The sequence below is a fragment of the Archocentrus centrarchus genome, chromosome 24, assembly GCF_007364275.1.
Source record: "Archocentrus centrarchus isolate MPI-CPG fArcCen1 chromosome 24, fArcCen1, whole genome shotgun sequence".
NCBI lineage: Eukaryota > Metazoa > Chordata > Actinopteri > Cichliformes > Cichlidae > Archocentrus > Archocentrus centrarchus.
In genome coordinates, this window is record NC_044369.1 from 17,236,733 (window position 1) to 17,251,945 (window position 15,213).

Here is a 15,213-nt window from a genome sequence, read left to right on the forward strand (position 1 = left end):
ATTAGTGAATTGATTTTACAGTCTGAGCATTTTCTTTTTTTTTTTCTTCTTTTTTTTTTTCTTCGGTGTGCTTTATTGGCAGCAGATATGCCAGAAATAAATGACCTCTATTTCCACAAGCAGACCTGTAGTCCCTCTGCAATAAAGCACAAAGAGGGATGCTGTTTATTGTTCCTTTACTTCATTGTGGGAAATCACTCCGACCACAGCACAGAACTGTGACAAATGTGCATTTTGCTGCCAAGTGAGGAGTTTCACAAGCAATCAGTGAAATGCAGTTTTGAGAGAGAAGCGGTGTTTTGTTGTGAAGGGAACTTTACCACCGGATGGCAGTACTGGAGTAGAATATTTAAAATGTTTATTGGGTGTTTTTGCATAAGAGGGTCTGACATGTCAGAGTGGAAAACCACTGAGGTAAAACCTTTAGTTTTATTTTAATACAATAATTTTGACCAAATTTCCAACAGTAAACTGTGTGTTTGCTTTGAGGATAACTTCATATTAGTAAGATTTAGATCGGCACCAGCAAAAGAAATTTAAATATACACTCACCAGCCACTTTGTTAAATGCACCTGTTCATCTCCTCATTAGTGCAAATATCTAATCAGCCAATCACAGGACAGCAACTCAATGCATTTAGGCATGTAGAAATGGTAAAGATGGCCTGCTGACATTTAAACTGAGCATCAGAATGAGGAAGAAAAGTGATTTAAGTTACTTTGAATGTGGTTGCTAGTACCAGACACACTCCTTCAGAAACTGTTGATCTGCTGGGATTTTCTCACACAACCACCTCTAGGGTTTATTCAGTGACAGTTCTCTGGGTAAAAATGTCTTGTTGATGTCAGAGGAGAATGACCAGACTGTCTGAGCTGATAGGAAAGCAACAATAACTCTGATAATCACCCATTACACAACCAAGGCATGCAGCGTCGATGACATTTTCTTAGGGTCTTCATGTTCCTTTTGGCCGAAGATTCAAACCCAGTTAAACCCAAAATATCCAAAAACTCACTGGGAGGAACCGGTTCCAGTGTAGGCTGTTTATTAGACATATTAGTTACACACAACACAGACAAAAACCAAAACACAGACAGTAACATAGTTGAGACTGAGCTACGTGCACACAGACAGAGAATAAGAAGGAAGAAGAGTGAAACACAGAGACAGAGAAAGATGCAGAAACAGGAAAGGAAAAGAGAGGACAGGAAAGAGACATCTGAATCATCTGCTAGGATAACATCATTAGTACCACTCCACTTAGCCAAGTGGAGTGGTACTCTACCTGTGGTTCTCTACCCCCTCCTGGCCAGCATAGCACAAGGGTGGGGGCCTACAGAACTCCATTTTACGAATGTACCTGTCATAAAACACTGCTGAAGTATAACATAGTGTTACAGGTGTCATGAGGAACAGCGCTCACTCTGGCAACTCTCCAAAAGCATCAAACACACACCCAAGATCAAAACAGGTCTTACCCTCACCCCAGTGACCCTGAGAACATCAAGCACTCCATACATTGGTGTGTGTGTGTGTGTGTGTGTGTGTGTGGGGGGGGGGGGGGGGGGGGGGGGGGGGGGCTTTCTCTTACTTTGCACAAGCCATAAAAGTGACGCATGGTATCTAAAACATGAGAATAATAACTCTAAGCCCCAGTATGAAGGCCATACAGAATATAAAATGGTCTCAGTAATTAACATAAAAATAGTGACAGTATAAATAACATAGGTGAACAATAAGAGTAGATATATTCCCATATATATAATGATAATAGATGAAAGTAGCACTGACTCATCAGAGGCCCCTAGGAACAGGGCCAGTAATTAGCCATGGGGAAAGTAGAGTAAAATACTGAGATGATGAATGAGTCCCCTGGCAGTGGAAGAGTGGCCCTCACAGTACATAGTATGGAATGATAGATGCCCCACCGCTATGGGCGGGGAAAATCCCATCCATTATATGACGCAATGTGTAAGGCTGCTACCAGTGGGTAAGACCCACCCAGCATACAGTACAAAATATTGAATGGGCCTCTGATGACAGTAAGGAAAGCATAGATGATAAATGAAAGTAGTAAAAAAAAGTATTCCTACAGCAGCAGAGTATTTCTGAACCCATAACACATTGAACCCACATTGAACCACACTGAAGACTACATTGGGTGCCACTCCTATCAGCTAAGAACAGAAAGCTGAGGCTGCATTTCACTCACCAAAATTGGACAATAGACGATTGGAAAAATGTTGCCTGGTCTAATGAGTCTGGAATTCTGCTTCAACATTCAGATGGTAGGGCCAGAATTTGGCCCAAACAACATGAAAGCATGGATCCATCCTGCCTTGTATCTATGGTTCAGGTTGTTGGTGGTGGTGTAATGGTGTTGGGGATATTTTCTTGGCACACTTTGTTCTCCTTAGCACCAACTCAGCATCATTTAAACACCACAGCCGACCTGAGCATTGTTACTGACCATGTCCATCTCTTTATGACCACAGAGCTCAGATCATCTCAAACTGGTTTGTTGAACATGCCGGTGTGTTCACAGTACTCAAATGACCTCCACAGTCACCAGATCTCAATCCAATAGAGCACCTTTGGGATGTGGTGGAACGGGAAATTTATATCATGGATGTGCAGCTGACAAATCTGCAGCAACTGTGTGATGCTATCATGTCAATGTGGACCACAATCTCTGAGGAATGTTTCCAGCACCTTGTTGAATCTATGCCATAAAGAAGGAAATTGTGAAAAGGGGGTCCAACTCCCTCACTTCAGTTCCTTGGCCAATGAGTTTCTTATTCTGTGCTTCTATGTATTATCTGTGATTTGTTTTGTTTTTACCTCTGTAAAGTGTCCTTGGGTGTCTTGAAAGGTACTTACAAATAAAATGTATTATTATATTATTATTATTATTATAACCCAGCACTAACAAGGTGCAACTAATGAAGTGAGTGTATAGCTTACTAACACTTCAACACTTTATAATTAAGACTATGAAATATATTTGTCAGCCCTGCTTTTCACATGAACGACTAGGAAGGTACTGTTGAAAATATTGTTAGGCATGTTAGGGTCAGAAGATCAAATGAATTTTTTTTTAAGTATTTTTTGTCAGAAGACCACATAGACTACAAATTACGGATCAGCTATAATCGCATAAAATAAAAAAAATAAATGCAACTCAGTTGGTGCTTACAGTGCAACTCAATTACAGTGCGCGCAAGTGCCGCTGAGGACCGTTATTTTATTTTGAAGTTTACCTGGCAACAGCTGAGGTAATATTTTTATACTTGAATTCAAAGACACCCCTCATCCTCAGGACAAGAGGATGGACGCTTTATCAGTAACTGCTCCTTCATAGATCCACCTTTGACTGCGCTCATAGTGGGATGAATGAAGACGCTGGCGGTGCAGCAGCGTGCGGACGCGCTGTCTGTTACCAGCTGGGTTTGTGTTATTATTAACAATATGCTACAGCTCTGACTGGCAGACGACACGCTGGAGAAGCACCGAGGCGAGGCAAAAAAAACAAATCGGACTTTCCAGCATCCGTAAGCCTTTAGCGATCAGTCGCGTTTCCGTCATACTGTACATCTTTACATTTCGTCTTTATGTTTGTGCATTTCATGCTGACACTGATATTTTCTTGTGGCCTGAGAAGATGACAGTGATGCGAAAGCTACCAATGTATCGACAGCTGACAAAGCCATATGTTAAAACCTATGCATTTTTCTTCGCTTATATAACAGCCTATATGCGACTTTACGGCTTTACAGAGGCGCTGCTCTTACCCACTTATAGCCACCAGCATGGGCTGAGGGAAGGCAGTTAAATAAGTTAAACAGGACGGTATGAAGAGTCGGAGGCCTGTTTGTGAACAGCTCATTCAGTGTCAGTCACTGAAACTGAGATTTTATCTACGTGTTATTTGAGCCAGACTTGGTTCAGCAAAGCTCAGTTATTCATAATGTTCATAGATAGATAGAAACAAACAATAACATTTCAATAACTCTCCTCATTTCTCTCCTGTCTTCATTCCAGGTGACTAGATTTGATGATCATTTTCTCCTGAGTGACACTGTCTCCCTGGTCTACTTCATCATCAGAAGATGCTGCTTTTAAACAATCTTAAAGAAACCTAAACATAGCTGAGTTAACACAGGGAGGGGACCACATAATCTGCTCTTTGAAGGATAGAAGTCACTGGATACTAACTGTATGAGGGCCCCCTGTTTCTCCCACAGCTGTGTGCTGTGCTGTAAGTATGTGTTTGTGTCATATGGGAGAGTAAAGTGTATAAATAAGTTCATTTACAATGCAAAGCAGACAGATTGATTTTTAGTAGTGTATGTTGCATAAAGAACTGGATCAGCCGACGCACACGTAACACAATATCACACTTTCCTATGATTCAAATTGCTTCCAGTGTAAATCTGTTTGAGCTGGGCAGCAGAGCTATGGGCTGTGGGGGCAGCAGAACCGACGCTCTGGAGCCTCGTTACCTGGAGAGCTGGACAAAAGAGACAGAGTCGACATGGCTAACGAGCACAGACGCAGATATCCCCCTGTCATCCATCCAAAGCATCCCCTCTGAGAATTCAGAGGCTGGCTTCACTTCTGAGAAAACAATCAGCCCCGGTAAGAAGAATGAATTACTGTACGGCTGAGCAGATGGGTGAAAGAATATTGAATTCATCTCTTAACAGGAACAGGCATTAAATTAACTACTGAAAAAATATCCTTTACTAATGTATGAAGAAGAAGAGCACTAGATTCACACAGCAGAATTTGATATATTTGCAATGGCTGATTTAAGGTGACAGAAGAAGCATCAGCTTTTGAGACCTTTGTCCTTCTAATGTGCAGTTAGTCACTTGTGTCTCTACATACAGGTCAGGTAATCAGAAACAGATGGATCTCTTAGATGGATCCTCTACTTTTCTTTGAAGCCAAAGGGAGATGAGTCAGTGAATGGGGATGATGGGCTGCATCAAAAGCCACTGTGCTCAAACAGGGCTCGGCTCTCATGGCAACAGATACAGCTGTAAGTGAATGCAGGTAGAGGAGCCTTGATGTAATTGTAAAGGCAAATTGACTTAAGTTTCAATCTGGAGACATGAAACAGACCCAGAATTGGTCAAATTAATCAGCAGCTGCCAACCACACAGATTTTAATAATATAATAAAATTTACTTCAGTATGTCTGCATAAACTTTTATGCAGCATATGTCTTCTGTTACATTAAGAGACATGATCACACATTAGTGAGGCGATAACAGGTGTACACACATCTGTAAAATGCCAACATCCAAAGCTGCCAGTATGTAATTATTGCTGTGTGACTTATCAGTGACCACTTCCACTCTAAATAGTATCTAATTGTGATATAGTAGTTATCTTATTTCAATTATTTTTAGGTAAATTAAAGAAAAAAATCAAATAAATGAATAAAAGCTGGAAGCACATGTAAACAGGCCACTGGATTAGCTGCTCCAAAGGACACAGCTGAGTCTCTGAATTGTTACAGTTCCAGATTTCTTCGAAGACGGCCTCCCGCCACCGGCTCAGGCCTACCTCAAGGTCTGCTCAGCCGTGTCTGAAGCCAGCCTGAACGATGTGAAAACCAACAGCACGCCAGCAGCACTGGCCTGTCCACCGCAGGACACGATGCTGCCTTCATCTGGAACCACAGTGCAGCGCAGAAGTGTCCTGCACACCGAAGAGATCGTAAGTCTCTTCTTCTGTAAATGTGTTTAAAAGCTGGAGATGGTCCACGACGTCACAGCGCCTTTTCTTTTCCTGCAAAACTGACCTTCATATGGAGCACCAAACCCTTTGCCTCCAATTGTTGTTTTCATTTTTGTGTTACATTTACCGATTCTTATAATCACTTGTAAAGAAAAACATGCTAAACCACCTTCCTTTAGACAGTATTTACCACAAGACAATACTTCATTATCTTATTGTACATTTAATCTCCATTAACAGACAAAATGGCAGGACAATCGGATGTCGACCAAACAGGTGACCATTACAGTGACGCAGAGCATCCACCAGGTGGACAAGAACGGGAAGGTGAAGAAGTCCCTCACAACATACGAGGTTATGAAACCTGTGGAAGCTCTCAAACAGGTGGCAACACAAAACACCTGAGACTGGAAGAAGCCCAAACAAAATAAAAAAAAAACAGTAATGACTGAAAGAACCTGAACAGGTTTTGTGGAGAAATCTTTAAGGTCTGACAGCTGTTCAAAGCACAAAAATGAAACTTCTAGTGTATTTCATACTGTATAATGTATGTTTTACATACATTTGATCAAACACGCATCTGGTAAGAGACAAAACAAAACATGGTAGTTACAGTGAATACCACATTAAAAACAATTATAGTGTATCACAGCTGACGGCTCGTTTCAACATCAGTGTAAAGAAATCATCGCTTCGCACTGAACTAGAAAATAGTTTGATCCAGGAAGTATTTTAAGATATGTTTGAACATTAATATTTGTGTAAAGCTATTACTGCAGTACTATTTCACACAAGATAAATATTTCATAGTTTTGTTACTTGGCACTGATGCACCACATATAGTCGCCGCTGTCCTGCATAGCGAATGGCTCAGGAAACTGACTGTGATGATTGCACTATTTACAGTGAAGGCTGGACAGGATGTTTATGATAAGAAAAATGCGCTAACAGCATCGTGTTGTTTTGTAAGATGTTAAGAATACATCTTTTTATCTTGTCATTGTTTGTGTTTTCTAATGACAATAAATTAAACAAAAACATTTACTGTCCTTTTAAAATTACTTCACATGGCATGCTCGAGGACAAGCAGGTAATCGTGCCCTTCAGCTGAGGCACCCTCTGTGTGTGTATATGTGAGGAATGGATGAACAGTAAGTCTTTATACTAATGTTCTTGAGAGCGTTGAGCTGTTCTGGTGTCAGCTTGGCACTGAAAGTGTGTGGATTTGGTTTTGATGGTCATAACGTATCTGCCGCGATCTAAACGATGGCTCCTCCTTCTCCATCCACTCCTCCACACAGAAGTCTGGGAAGAAGAAACTGATTTCTCTTTGAGCCGACTCAGGAGAATCTGCAGAAAACAGTTAAAGAATTATTGTGCTTTTTAAAGATCTTTAAAAAGTACACAAAAATAAAAATTAACAGAGTAATTACAAGGCTTCCATCTGTAATTGATCTATAAATGTCACTTATTTATAGCCACACGCTTAAGAATATGCGTCGTCATAATAACAGTCAGGTTCTCACTAAATCTCGCACTAATCAGACAGATGCAGATACTATAATAAACTGGATTATTTTTTACTACATAAAATGTACAATACCCTCCTTTCTTTATATCTTGTTTAAGTGCTCTTGGGCAAAAGTTCTTCAGGCTTTCTGAAGGTCTGTCAAAGTTTTTCTTTGGCTGCTTTTTCACTCATTTTCAGTCCAATTCTTGCACCTGACCATTTTCAGAGGAATGTTTTATTTGTTAAGTCATTTAACGCTGACCTATGAATCAATCAAGCATAGAAAAGACACCTAACTCAAGGAATGAACCAATGTTGTGTCTACACATAACAGACAACTTAGCAAAGAACCAACTTTAAATCATATATTTGGACAATTTTTTACTTGCAGCCTATTGCAAAAACACATCATTTGTTCCCATTTCTTCAGCATAATCTACAAAATTGACAAAGATAACACAGTTTGACAGAAATAAAATAGTATTTTTTTCAACAGTGTGATTCCTGATGAGCTATTTGCAAAAAACCTGGCATACCTTGGCATGGTGTGCAGTGAGTCCATAAAGATTATAAGGAAACTGGGCAAGTGGGGAACAAAGAAAAAAGTGGCAGGTCTAAAAAACTATACACCAGATGACCAGTATATGAAATGTCCTTAAGAAATAGGATGAAATCTAGCAACGACCTGACACAGGATGTGTGAGATGCATCTGAAAATTCAACTGATCCATCTACTGTTTGTTGAAGCCTCACCAGAAATGGTCTCTGTGGAAGGGTGGCTGTCAAGAAGCCATTTCATAAGGAAGGGAAACAGGGAGAAAAGGCTCAGGTGTGCCAAATTACACAAGAACTGGGTTGAAAAATCAGTGACAACAGGTCTGATGGAGTGATGAATCCAAACTTGAGATTTTTTGTTCCAAATGTAGAAAAGTACAACTGGGTTTTGATCCACTATGCAATACCATCTGGAAAGCAGCGGCTTCATTTTTCATCATAATAATGATCCCAAACACACTGCCAATGCACTAGAAACATACAATGGTCAGTCATGTATTGGCCTCCCCAGAGCTTGGATCAACATCATTGATACAGTGTGGGATCATCTTGACAGAGAACAGAACAAAAGGAAGCGAACATCCAAAGAGGAGCTTTGAATGTCCTTCAAAAAGCTGTATTTGCCTTATATCCTGTAGTTGCATGTGTGTTTGCACAGGTTTTAAGCTATTGCTGCACTTATTTTCCATTTTCTAACAAAATAAAAAAAATGAGGGGTTGAGCTCGAGACTTTTGCACAGCACTGTATGGCTATTTCGTTTGGTGCCCATTCATGCCATTATAATCTATTGTAGATCTGAATCTAGAGTAGATTAGAATCTATTGTAGACTGTAAAAGATCTGAAAGTTAGTCATGCGTAAACCCCGGTGCCTGGAAGGGTTATGGGGTCTTGTTTTAAGATAATATACATTCAGTTATAGGATATAAACATTATTACCTCCGCCAAGGAGGTTATGTTTTCGGTCGCGTTGGTTTGTTTGTCTGTTTGTCTGTCTGTTTGTTTGTTTGTTTGTCAGCAGGATTACTCCAAACGTTATGAGCGGATTTCGATGAAATTTTGTGGAGTGGTTGGAAATGACAAGAGGAAGAAGTGATTAAATTTTGGCGGTGATCCGGATCCAGAAATTTTTTTTAAGAATTCTTCACTATTGCGGGATAGGGGGTTGGCCTTGGCGGAGGTTTGCGCTCTCTGAGTGCTTCTAGTTAATTTTGTTATCATTATTTTTATCACCATTATGAAGCTTAAGAGATTTTCTACCTGAACCATGACTTGTGTTCCTTGTGTCTGTGAGTCCAAACTGGCCCCTGATGGAGGCAGGCGAGGTGAACCTGGCTCTGAACACTTTGGTCGGTCCCATCAGTCCTCTCCAGTGGCTTATGGCATCCTCCCGGGCTAAAATGTACGCTCGCATTGGACCGCTGAGGACAAATTTCAACAGCAGCCATGAATCTGACTTTGAATGTTGCTGATGTTTTCTAAATGGCAAGCCAAAAATACACTTTTCATACAAATCTAATCTATTCACTCAATAACCTCCTGAGAAGATAATCCAGCCATAATTAAATCTGCTTTATCCAAACAATGCCGGCTGGTGCTGCATTGAGCTTGGCGGGCTGACAAACCAAAGATGCTTCTTATGTTTCCAATATCAATAGCAGCAGCCAGAGAAAGGTTGCTGTAGCAACTACTGCTTCACTGCTGTGAGCAGACGAAAAAAAGACAATGTAATTACAAACACCTTTACCAATCTCTAGGAAGCTCGCTGCATGAGGAGTTGGTCTGCATTGCAATTTTCAGGCTACTGCACCAGGGAATGGCATTCTAAACACGGATAATTGAAACTCCTGTTGTGCTATTTAGGAAAATCCTTTACTGGGGTCATGAAATCGGAGCACCATCAGGAGAGGTGCTGTTATTCCATTTAAAAGACAACATCTGGAACGGCATTCATCCAAACATATAATAGCATAAGAAGTTAATCACATGTATTCAGCCAGGTGTCTATGATGTGAGCATGGAGGCTTACCTTGACATGAATTCAACAAGTCTTTGATAGAAGAATCGCCCTAAGATATTAAAAAGAGGAAGTAAAGACCTTCAATAACTTTTTAAAAAGGAGAAAAACAGTTATCCTTCTTTTTGCCAGATATTCATTTCTTATCATGCATACAGGTGCATCTGATCTGTCTGCTACAATAGGCTGCCGGCTCATTTATTTGGTTACACAGAGATATTACAGCTGAACTTCTCTCATTTGAGCAAAACTTAAACACAGATGAATTGTTTCCAAACCTGAATGTTCAGCATAAAACTTCTCAGAGTCCTGTCTTCTCCAGACCAGATCTTTGCATTTAACAATCACAAAATCATTATCCAGAATTCTCTGGTGAAGAGCCTAAAAGAAATTAAAAAAAAAAAAAGAAAAAAGGAGGAGGTAAAAGGAAAATGATGGCTCTGATACAAAAGTTCATCCCCATGTGTTTTAACCGAGATTACACCAGATGTACAATAAGAAGGTGCACATTATTGGAAGAAAATAAAACCTATCACTGATGGAATATTTTATGATTGACACAGCTGTAATGACTTGGATTTTCTTTACTATTACTATTATTACTATTACACCCCTTCTTGGTGATTGTTTCATTTGACTGTAGGCTACAAAACTAAACAGAAAGAAATGTTCATTTATGCTGCATTACTTTGAGGAGCTGAACTTTATTGCTTAAACAAATAAGGCAGACACTATGTAAACCAAGACATCCAACACAAACTGTAATTCTCTCAGGACCACAAATGTTTGAAATCACTTCAGAAAAACATCACTCACGGGCCACTTTATTAGGTACACTTTTTCAACTGTTTATTGATGCAAATATCCAATCAGCCAATCACACTGCAGCAACTCAATGCCTTCAAAAATGTAAACATGATCAAGACAAGCTGCCAAAGTTTCAACTGAGCATCAGAAGGGATGCATTTTAGAAACTGATAAACATCTCTAGGATTTACAGAGAATGGTCTGAAAATGCCTTGTTGTTGCCACAAGCTGGAAGAGAATGGCTGGACTGCTTGGAGCTGACATTAGCTCAAATAACCACTGGTTACAACCAAGATATCAGAAGAAGAGTATCTCTGAACACACAACACACTAAAAGGACTACAGCAGCAGAAAAGCACTTCTGTCAGCTAAGAACAGGAAACTGAGGCTACAATTCACGCAGGCTCACTTAAACTAGACAGCAAGAGAGTGGAAAAATGTTGCCTGGTCTGATGAGTCTCCATCTCTGCAGCAACATGTGGATGGCAGGATCAGTCACCAGATCTCAATCCAATAAATAGAGTAACTTTGGCATGTGGTGGAACAGGAGGATCGCATCATGGATGTGCAGCAACTGTGTAATGCTATCATGTCAATATGGTCCACAATCTTTGAGGAATGAGAGATGTAGATGTGAGGGTAAAAGGCAATCCAACCTGGTACCTAATAAAGCCGCCCGTGAGTGTATATGTGTAGTATATATAACTATCAGTAATTGGGAATAGCTTACAGAATATCAGCCGTTCAACTATGTAATCTTAAATTCTGAATACCGCAACCTAAAAGAAACATGAGGGTAGCTGACCTCTAGCATCAAAGGGTGAGCCACAGCATCTGGTTTGATGACCGCCAGGGTGAGCTGCAGCACTTTGGACAGGCGAGCCCTGGTCAGCAACATTGTCTAAAGACTGGACAGAAAACACGCAGTCAGTAGTAAGCTGCAACCCTCTTAAAAATGCTTAAAGGTGTAGTTAAATTATTACAGAGTAAACACCACAAGCAACGAGGATGCGACCTCTTTTTTTTGGCAATTATTTTTCTTGTCGGTAATTTGCCGCTAATATGCCCCAAGAATAAACTTTTACCAGCCTGACACAGTGTTTCCTACACTTCAGTGCTGAGTTAGTGACTGATACTGACCTCTGTGCTGGCTTCAGTCCAAAGAAATAGTCAGTGTGCAAAGGGGAGACGAGCAGCAGCCGCCGTCATAGTGCTAAAAATACGTAACGTATGAGGTTAGCAGTTAGACTTCTTTACAAGTGTAGCGTGTAAATATAGTCTGTATTTTGTTTGTCTAATTACATTTAAAAAAATATTTTTTAAAAACAGCGTTAAAATGTGAATATGAACGTCCGTGCCCGCTCAGTCCGTTGGTAAAAATGGTCCCCAGAAACTGTACCAGCACAGTTCGTTCCCCCGTGAGAGAATTTTTTAAAATCTATTTCTGATTAAAATAAACTTTAGTTCTAATAGAAGCTTGATGGAAGTTGTTTTTCTTGATTTCCACAATAACATACAGTCAGCGGGAGGAAGTAACTACAGAGCTTTGACTACTGTAAAGACCTACTGAGATTCCATACTGTACTTATTGCTGCACTTTCGCATCTACAGTCAGTTCTTTAGCAGCGGTATTAAAACATATTATGAGCATACAGAGGGCACTGGAATGAGACGAGTGCTTCTCCATTGTTCCCATGTGGGAACTCCTATAGTTAAGTCATAGTAGGCCCAGGAAAGCCTACTGTGGAAAGGAAAGAGCTCTTTTATCTTTGAAAAATTATTATTTATTATTAAAATTACAATTACAACATTGTTTCACTTACACCTTTTCTCACCCACTGATTTACAGTTCCCCTAAAGGCACTGAAATACACTTATTGGCCAGTTCATTAGGTATACCTGTTCAGCAGCATGCCTATCACATGGCAGCAACCCACTCAAGACAACCTGCTGAAGTTCAAACCAAACATCTGAAAGAGGAGGAAAAGTGATTTAAGTTACTTTGATCATGGCATGGTTGTTAATGCCAGATGTGCTCCTCTGAGTTGTTCAGAAACTGCTGACCCAACCATCTCTGGGGTTTATAGAGAATGGTCCAAAAAAGAGAACCTATCTATGATAGGAAGGCAACAGTAATCAAAACAACCACTTGTTACAACCAAGGTATGCAGAAGAACATCTCTGAACACACTGCATTTGATGTAAACGGCAAGAAACCATGGATCTGTCATCTCTTACATTTCCACGGTTCAGTCTGGGGGTGACTTCAATGTTGGTATTGTCAGGATCACACACAATGTCACATTGCTCAGATCATCTCTGAGCAATGTGACATCTCAACTGATTTCTCGAACATGACAATGAGTTCACTCACTGTACTCAAATGGCCTTCACAGTTACCAGATCTCAATCCAGTAGTCTGTGGGATGTGGTACAAAGGGAGATTTGCATCATGGATGTGCAGCTGCAGCAACTGTGTGATGCTATCATGTCAATATGGACCAAAATCTCTGAGGGATGTTTCCAGTACCTTGTTGAATCTGTGCCATGAAGAATTAAAGCAGTTCTGAAAGCAAAAGGGGGTCCAACCCAGTACTAACAAGGTGCAACTAATGAAGTGAGCATATAGCTTATGAACACTTCAACACTTTATAATTAAAACTATGAAACAGCCCCGCCACCTCTGCTTTTCAAATGAACAATTAATCAAGTGTCCAGTAAATGCAATGTCCTCTTTAGTAATGTGTATCCAGATCTTTTATAGCAGTATGTTTCCTTGATTATTGGAAGGAAATTCTCTTTACATATACACATCATTCTTGTCTAAGTATTGCACCTGGATTGGCTTGTAAAAAAAATGTGCGCACAGAGTTTTGGCTCATAGCTTTTCTCATCTAGTTGCATATATATATTTCACCACAGATTAACTGTTTGAATTTTCTAAGTTCAGCCTTTTTTTCTTTTTCTTTTTTTTTTTTTTTTTTTACATTAAAGTGCTTTCTGATGATGTGTGCATGTGAAATTGTTCCTTAATAGTACTCTTTTTTGGTTTTTTTTACATTTTGGTGCTTTCTGATGATGTGTGCATGTGAAATTGTTCCTTAATAGTACTCCTTTTTGGGTTTTTTTTACATTTTGGTGCTGCAGAGCAGTGCCCCAGGGCAGCAATACCAAATACCACATATGTGTGATAAATGATCATTATGATGAAGGAGCCCGTTGTGATAAAGAGAAATTTCCCAGTGTGTCAAAGCAAGCGAGAATGTTTGAACATAAAACTTAGATGTTCAGTTCAGCAGCGCAGCAGCTACAAGCAGGGACTAAAACGAGACAGATTTTTGTCTCTGGCATTTCAACACTGTGGCAGATCAGACATACAGTATGAGTTACAAACACAGAGCACATTCCAGCAATGCAAAATGGACACACCCTGGAGGAGTTGGGACATTGTGTGTGTGTGTGTGTGGGGGGGGGGGGGGGGGGGGGGGGTGTAACATTCAGAGTGACAGAATGGGAGTGAAGAAGAAAGGGGGGATAGATGTCCCACATAGGTTTCTCCCACCTGCCCATGTCATGTGACTCGGGGTGACAGCACAGCTGTTACCTCCCATGAGGGGGATGGAGAGGATGAGAAGAGGTGTTTGATGGGTGCAGAGTTAAATTGGATATATTTTAAGAGTACAGAATGAAGAGCCAGTTACTATGAAACTTGCAGTTTTTGTGTTTTTAATTGTTTTCCAATCACTATATGAGGTCTCTAATATTTTGCACTGACAATAAAGGCATTCAGTTCAATTGTCAGGAGAACTCATGAGGAAGGAAAGTTGCGTATGAAAGTGATGTGAGGGTGGCATTTCATTTTATTACCACTTGTTTTGTTGTAAATAAACTGCAGATGAAAAATACTGCTGCTGAGTGACTCAAAATATATATGTTATAAATGTTATAACATATGTTATATGTTAGAAAATATATATGTTATTGTATGTTTCCTTTTTTTTTAACTTATTATAGTTTTGACTGAGGCATCATGATAACAAAACATGACAGGATGAAATGTAGCTGTCCAATCACACTCACACAGACATCCTGCACATTTTTAATCATCAGTGCTGTGAGGGTATGTTAGGTTTGATATGCAACAAATGTGCCCTAGTTACCCTTTGACTGCACATTTAATATTAATTACCCTCCATGCACACACACACACGCGCACACACACACGCACACGCGCGCGCACCAGCAAGACTTTTATTATCTTATTCCAGTACTCCACAGTAGGCTACAACTTCTAGGGCACTGGCTGCTTTTTCAGCATTGGGAAAAACTCTGATGACTATCAGGGCATCACATCCCCCAAATAACTCAATGAGGTTGAGCTGTCTGTTTATGTAGATACTGCATGGTTTGAAATATCTATCTGTACAGTGTTAGCAGCATTTACAAATTACACAACATCAGCGTCTTTGCTAGGAAACATTGTTCCTGGTTGTGTTATTTAACATTAGTGGTGATTGCTGAACTTTTTAGTTCTTTTTAAGCCACACAATCATAATTGCTATTTGGAATAATAAAA

General features: G+C 40.0%; 2 protein-coding genes across 3 annotated transcripts; one reads left to right on the forward strand and one right to left on the reverse strand.

Annotated features, from left to right (window-relative positions):
• The first annotated feature begins 3,266 nt into the window (after positions 1 to 3,266).
• Positions 3,267 to 6,177, forward strand: baalcb (BAALC binder of MAP3K1 and KLF4 b). 2 transcript variants are annotated; one of them, XM_030721535.1, is made up of 5 exons: positions 3,267 to 3,552; positions 4,043 to 4,263; positions 4,428 to 4,639; positions 5,529 to 5,728; positions 5,990 to 6,177. In XM_030721535.1, the coding sequence occupies exons 2-5, from the start codon at positions 4,220 to 4,222 to the stop codon at positions 6,152 to 6,154; spliced, it is 621 nt and encodes a 206-aa protein (XP_030577395.1). In that variant the 5' UTR covers positions 3,267 to 3,552; positions 4,043 to 4,219; the 3' UTR covers positions 6,155 to 6,177. The 2 variants fall into 2 exon arrangements, with proteins under 2 accessions (XP_030577395.1, XP_030577396.1); XM_030721536.1 differs by having other exon boundaries at positions 4,043 to 4,259.
• Positions 6,178 to 6,850: 673 nt separating this feature from the next.
• On the reverse strand, positions 6,851 to 11,996 carry nme6 (NME/NM23 nucleoside diphosphate kinase 6). The gene is made up of 6 exons (XM_030721537.1): positions 11,778 to 11,996; positions 11,443 to 11,545; positions 10,109 to 10,211; positions 9,843 to 9,882; positions 9,074 to 9,234; positions 6,851 to 7,099 (listed from the first exon to the last, which is right to left on the reverse strand). Exons 2-6 carry the CDS (start codon positions 11,533 to 11,535, stop codon positions 6,948 to 6,950), a joined length of 549 nt encoding a protein of 182 aa, XP_030577397.1. The 5' UTR covers positions 11,536 to 11,545; positions 11,778 to 11,996; the 3' UTR covers positions 6,851 to 6,947.
• Positions 11,997 to 15,213: the final 3,217 nt, after the last annotated feature.

Bases quoted from the DNA above. Each gene is read 5' to 3' on its own strand.
- baalcb (XM_030721535.1), top strand. From the start codon at position 4,220: ATGAGGGCCCCCTGTTTCTCCCACAGCTGTGTGCTGTGCTGTAA. The intron at 4,264-4,427 runs GTATGTGTTTGT...AATTGCTTCCAG, and splicing joins AGCTGTGTGCTGTGCTGTAA to TGTAAATCTGTTTGAGCTGG. The intron at 5,729-5,989 runs GTAAGTCTCTTC...CTCCATTAACAG, and splicing joins TCCTGCACACCGAAGAGATC to ACAAAATGGCAGGACAATCG.
- nme6 (XM_030721537.1), bottom strand. From the start codon at position 11,535: ATGTTGCTGACCAGGGCTCGCCTGTCCAAAGTGCTGCAGCTCACCCTG. The intron at 9,883-10,108 runs GTTTGGAAACAA...TTAATATCTTAG, and splicing joins GTTTTATGCTGAACATTCAG to GGCGATTCTTCTATCAAAGA. The intron at 7,100-9,073 runs GTAGAAAATCTC...TGTTTTCTGCAG, and splicing joins GAACACAAGTCATGGTTCAG to ATTCTCCTGAGTCGGCTCAA.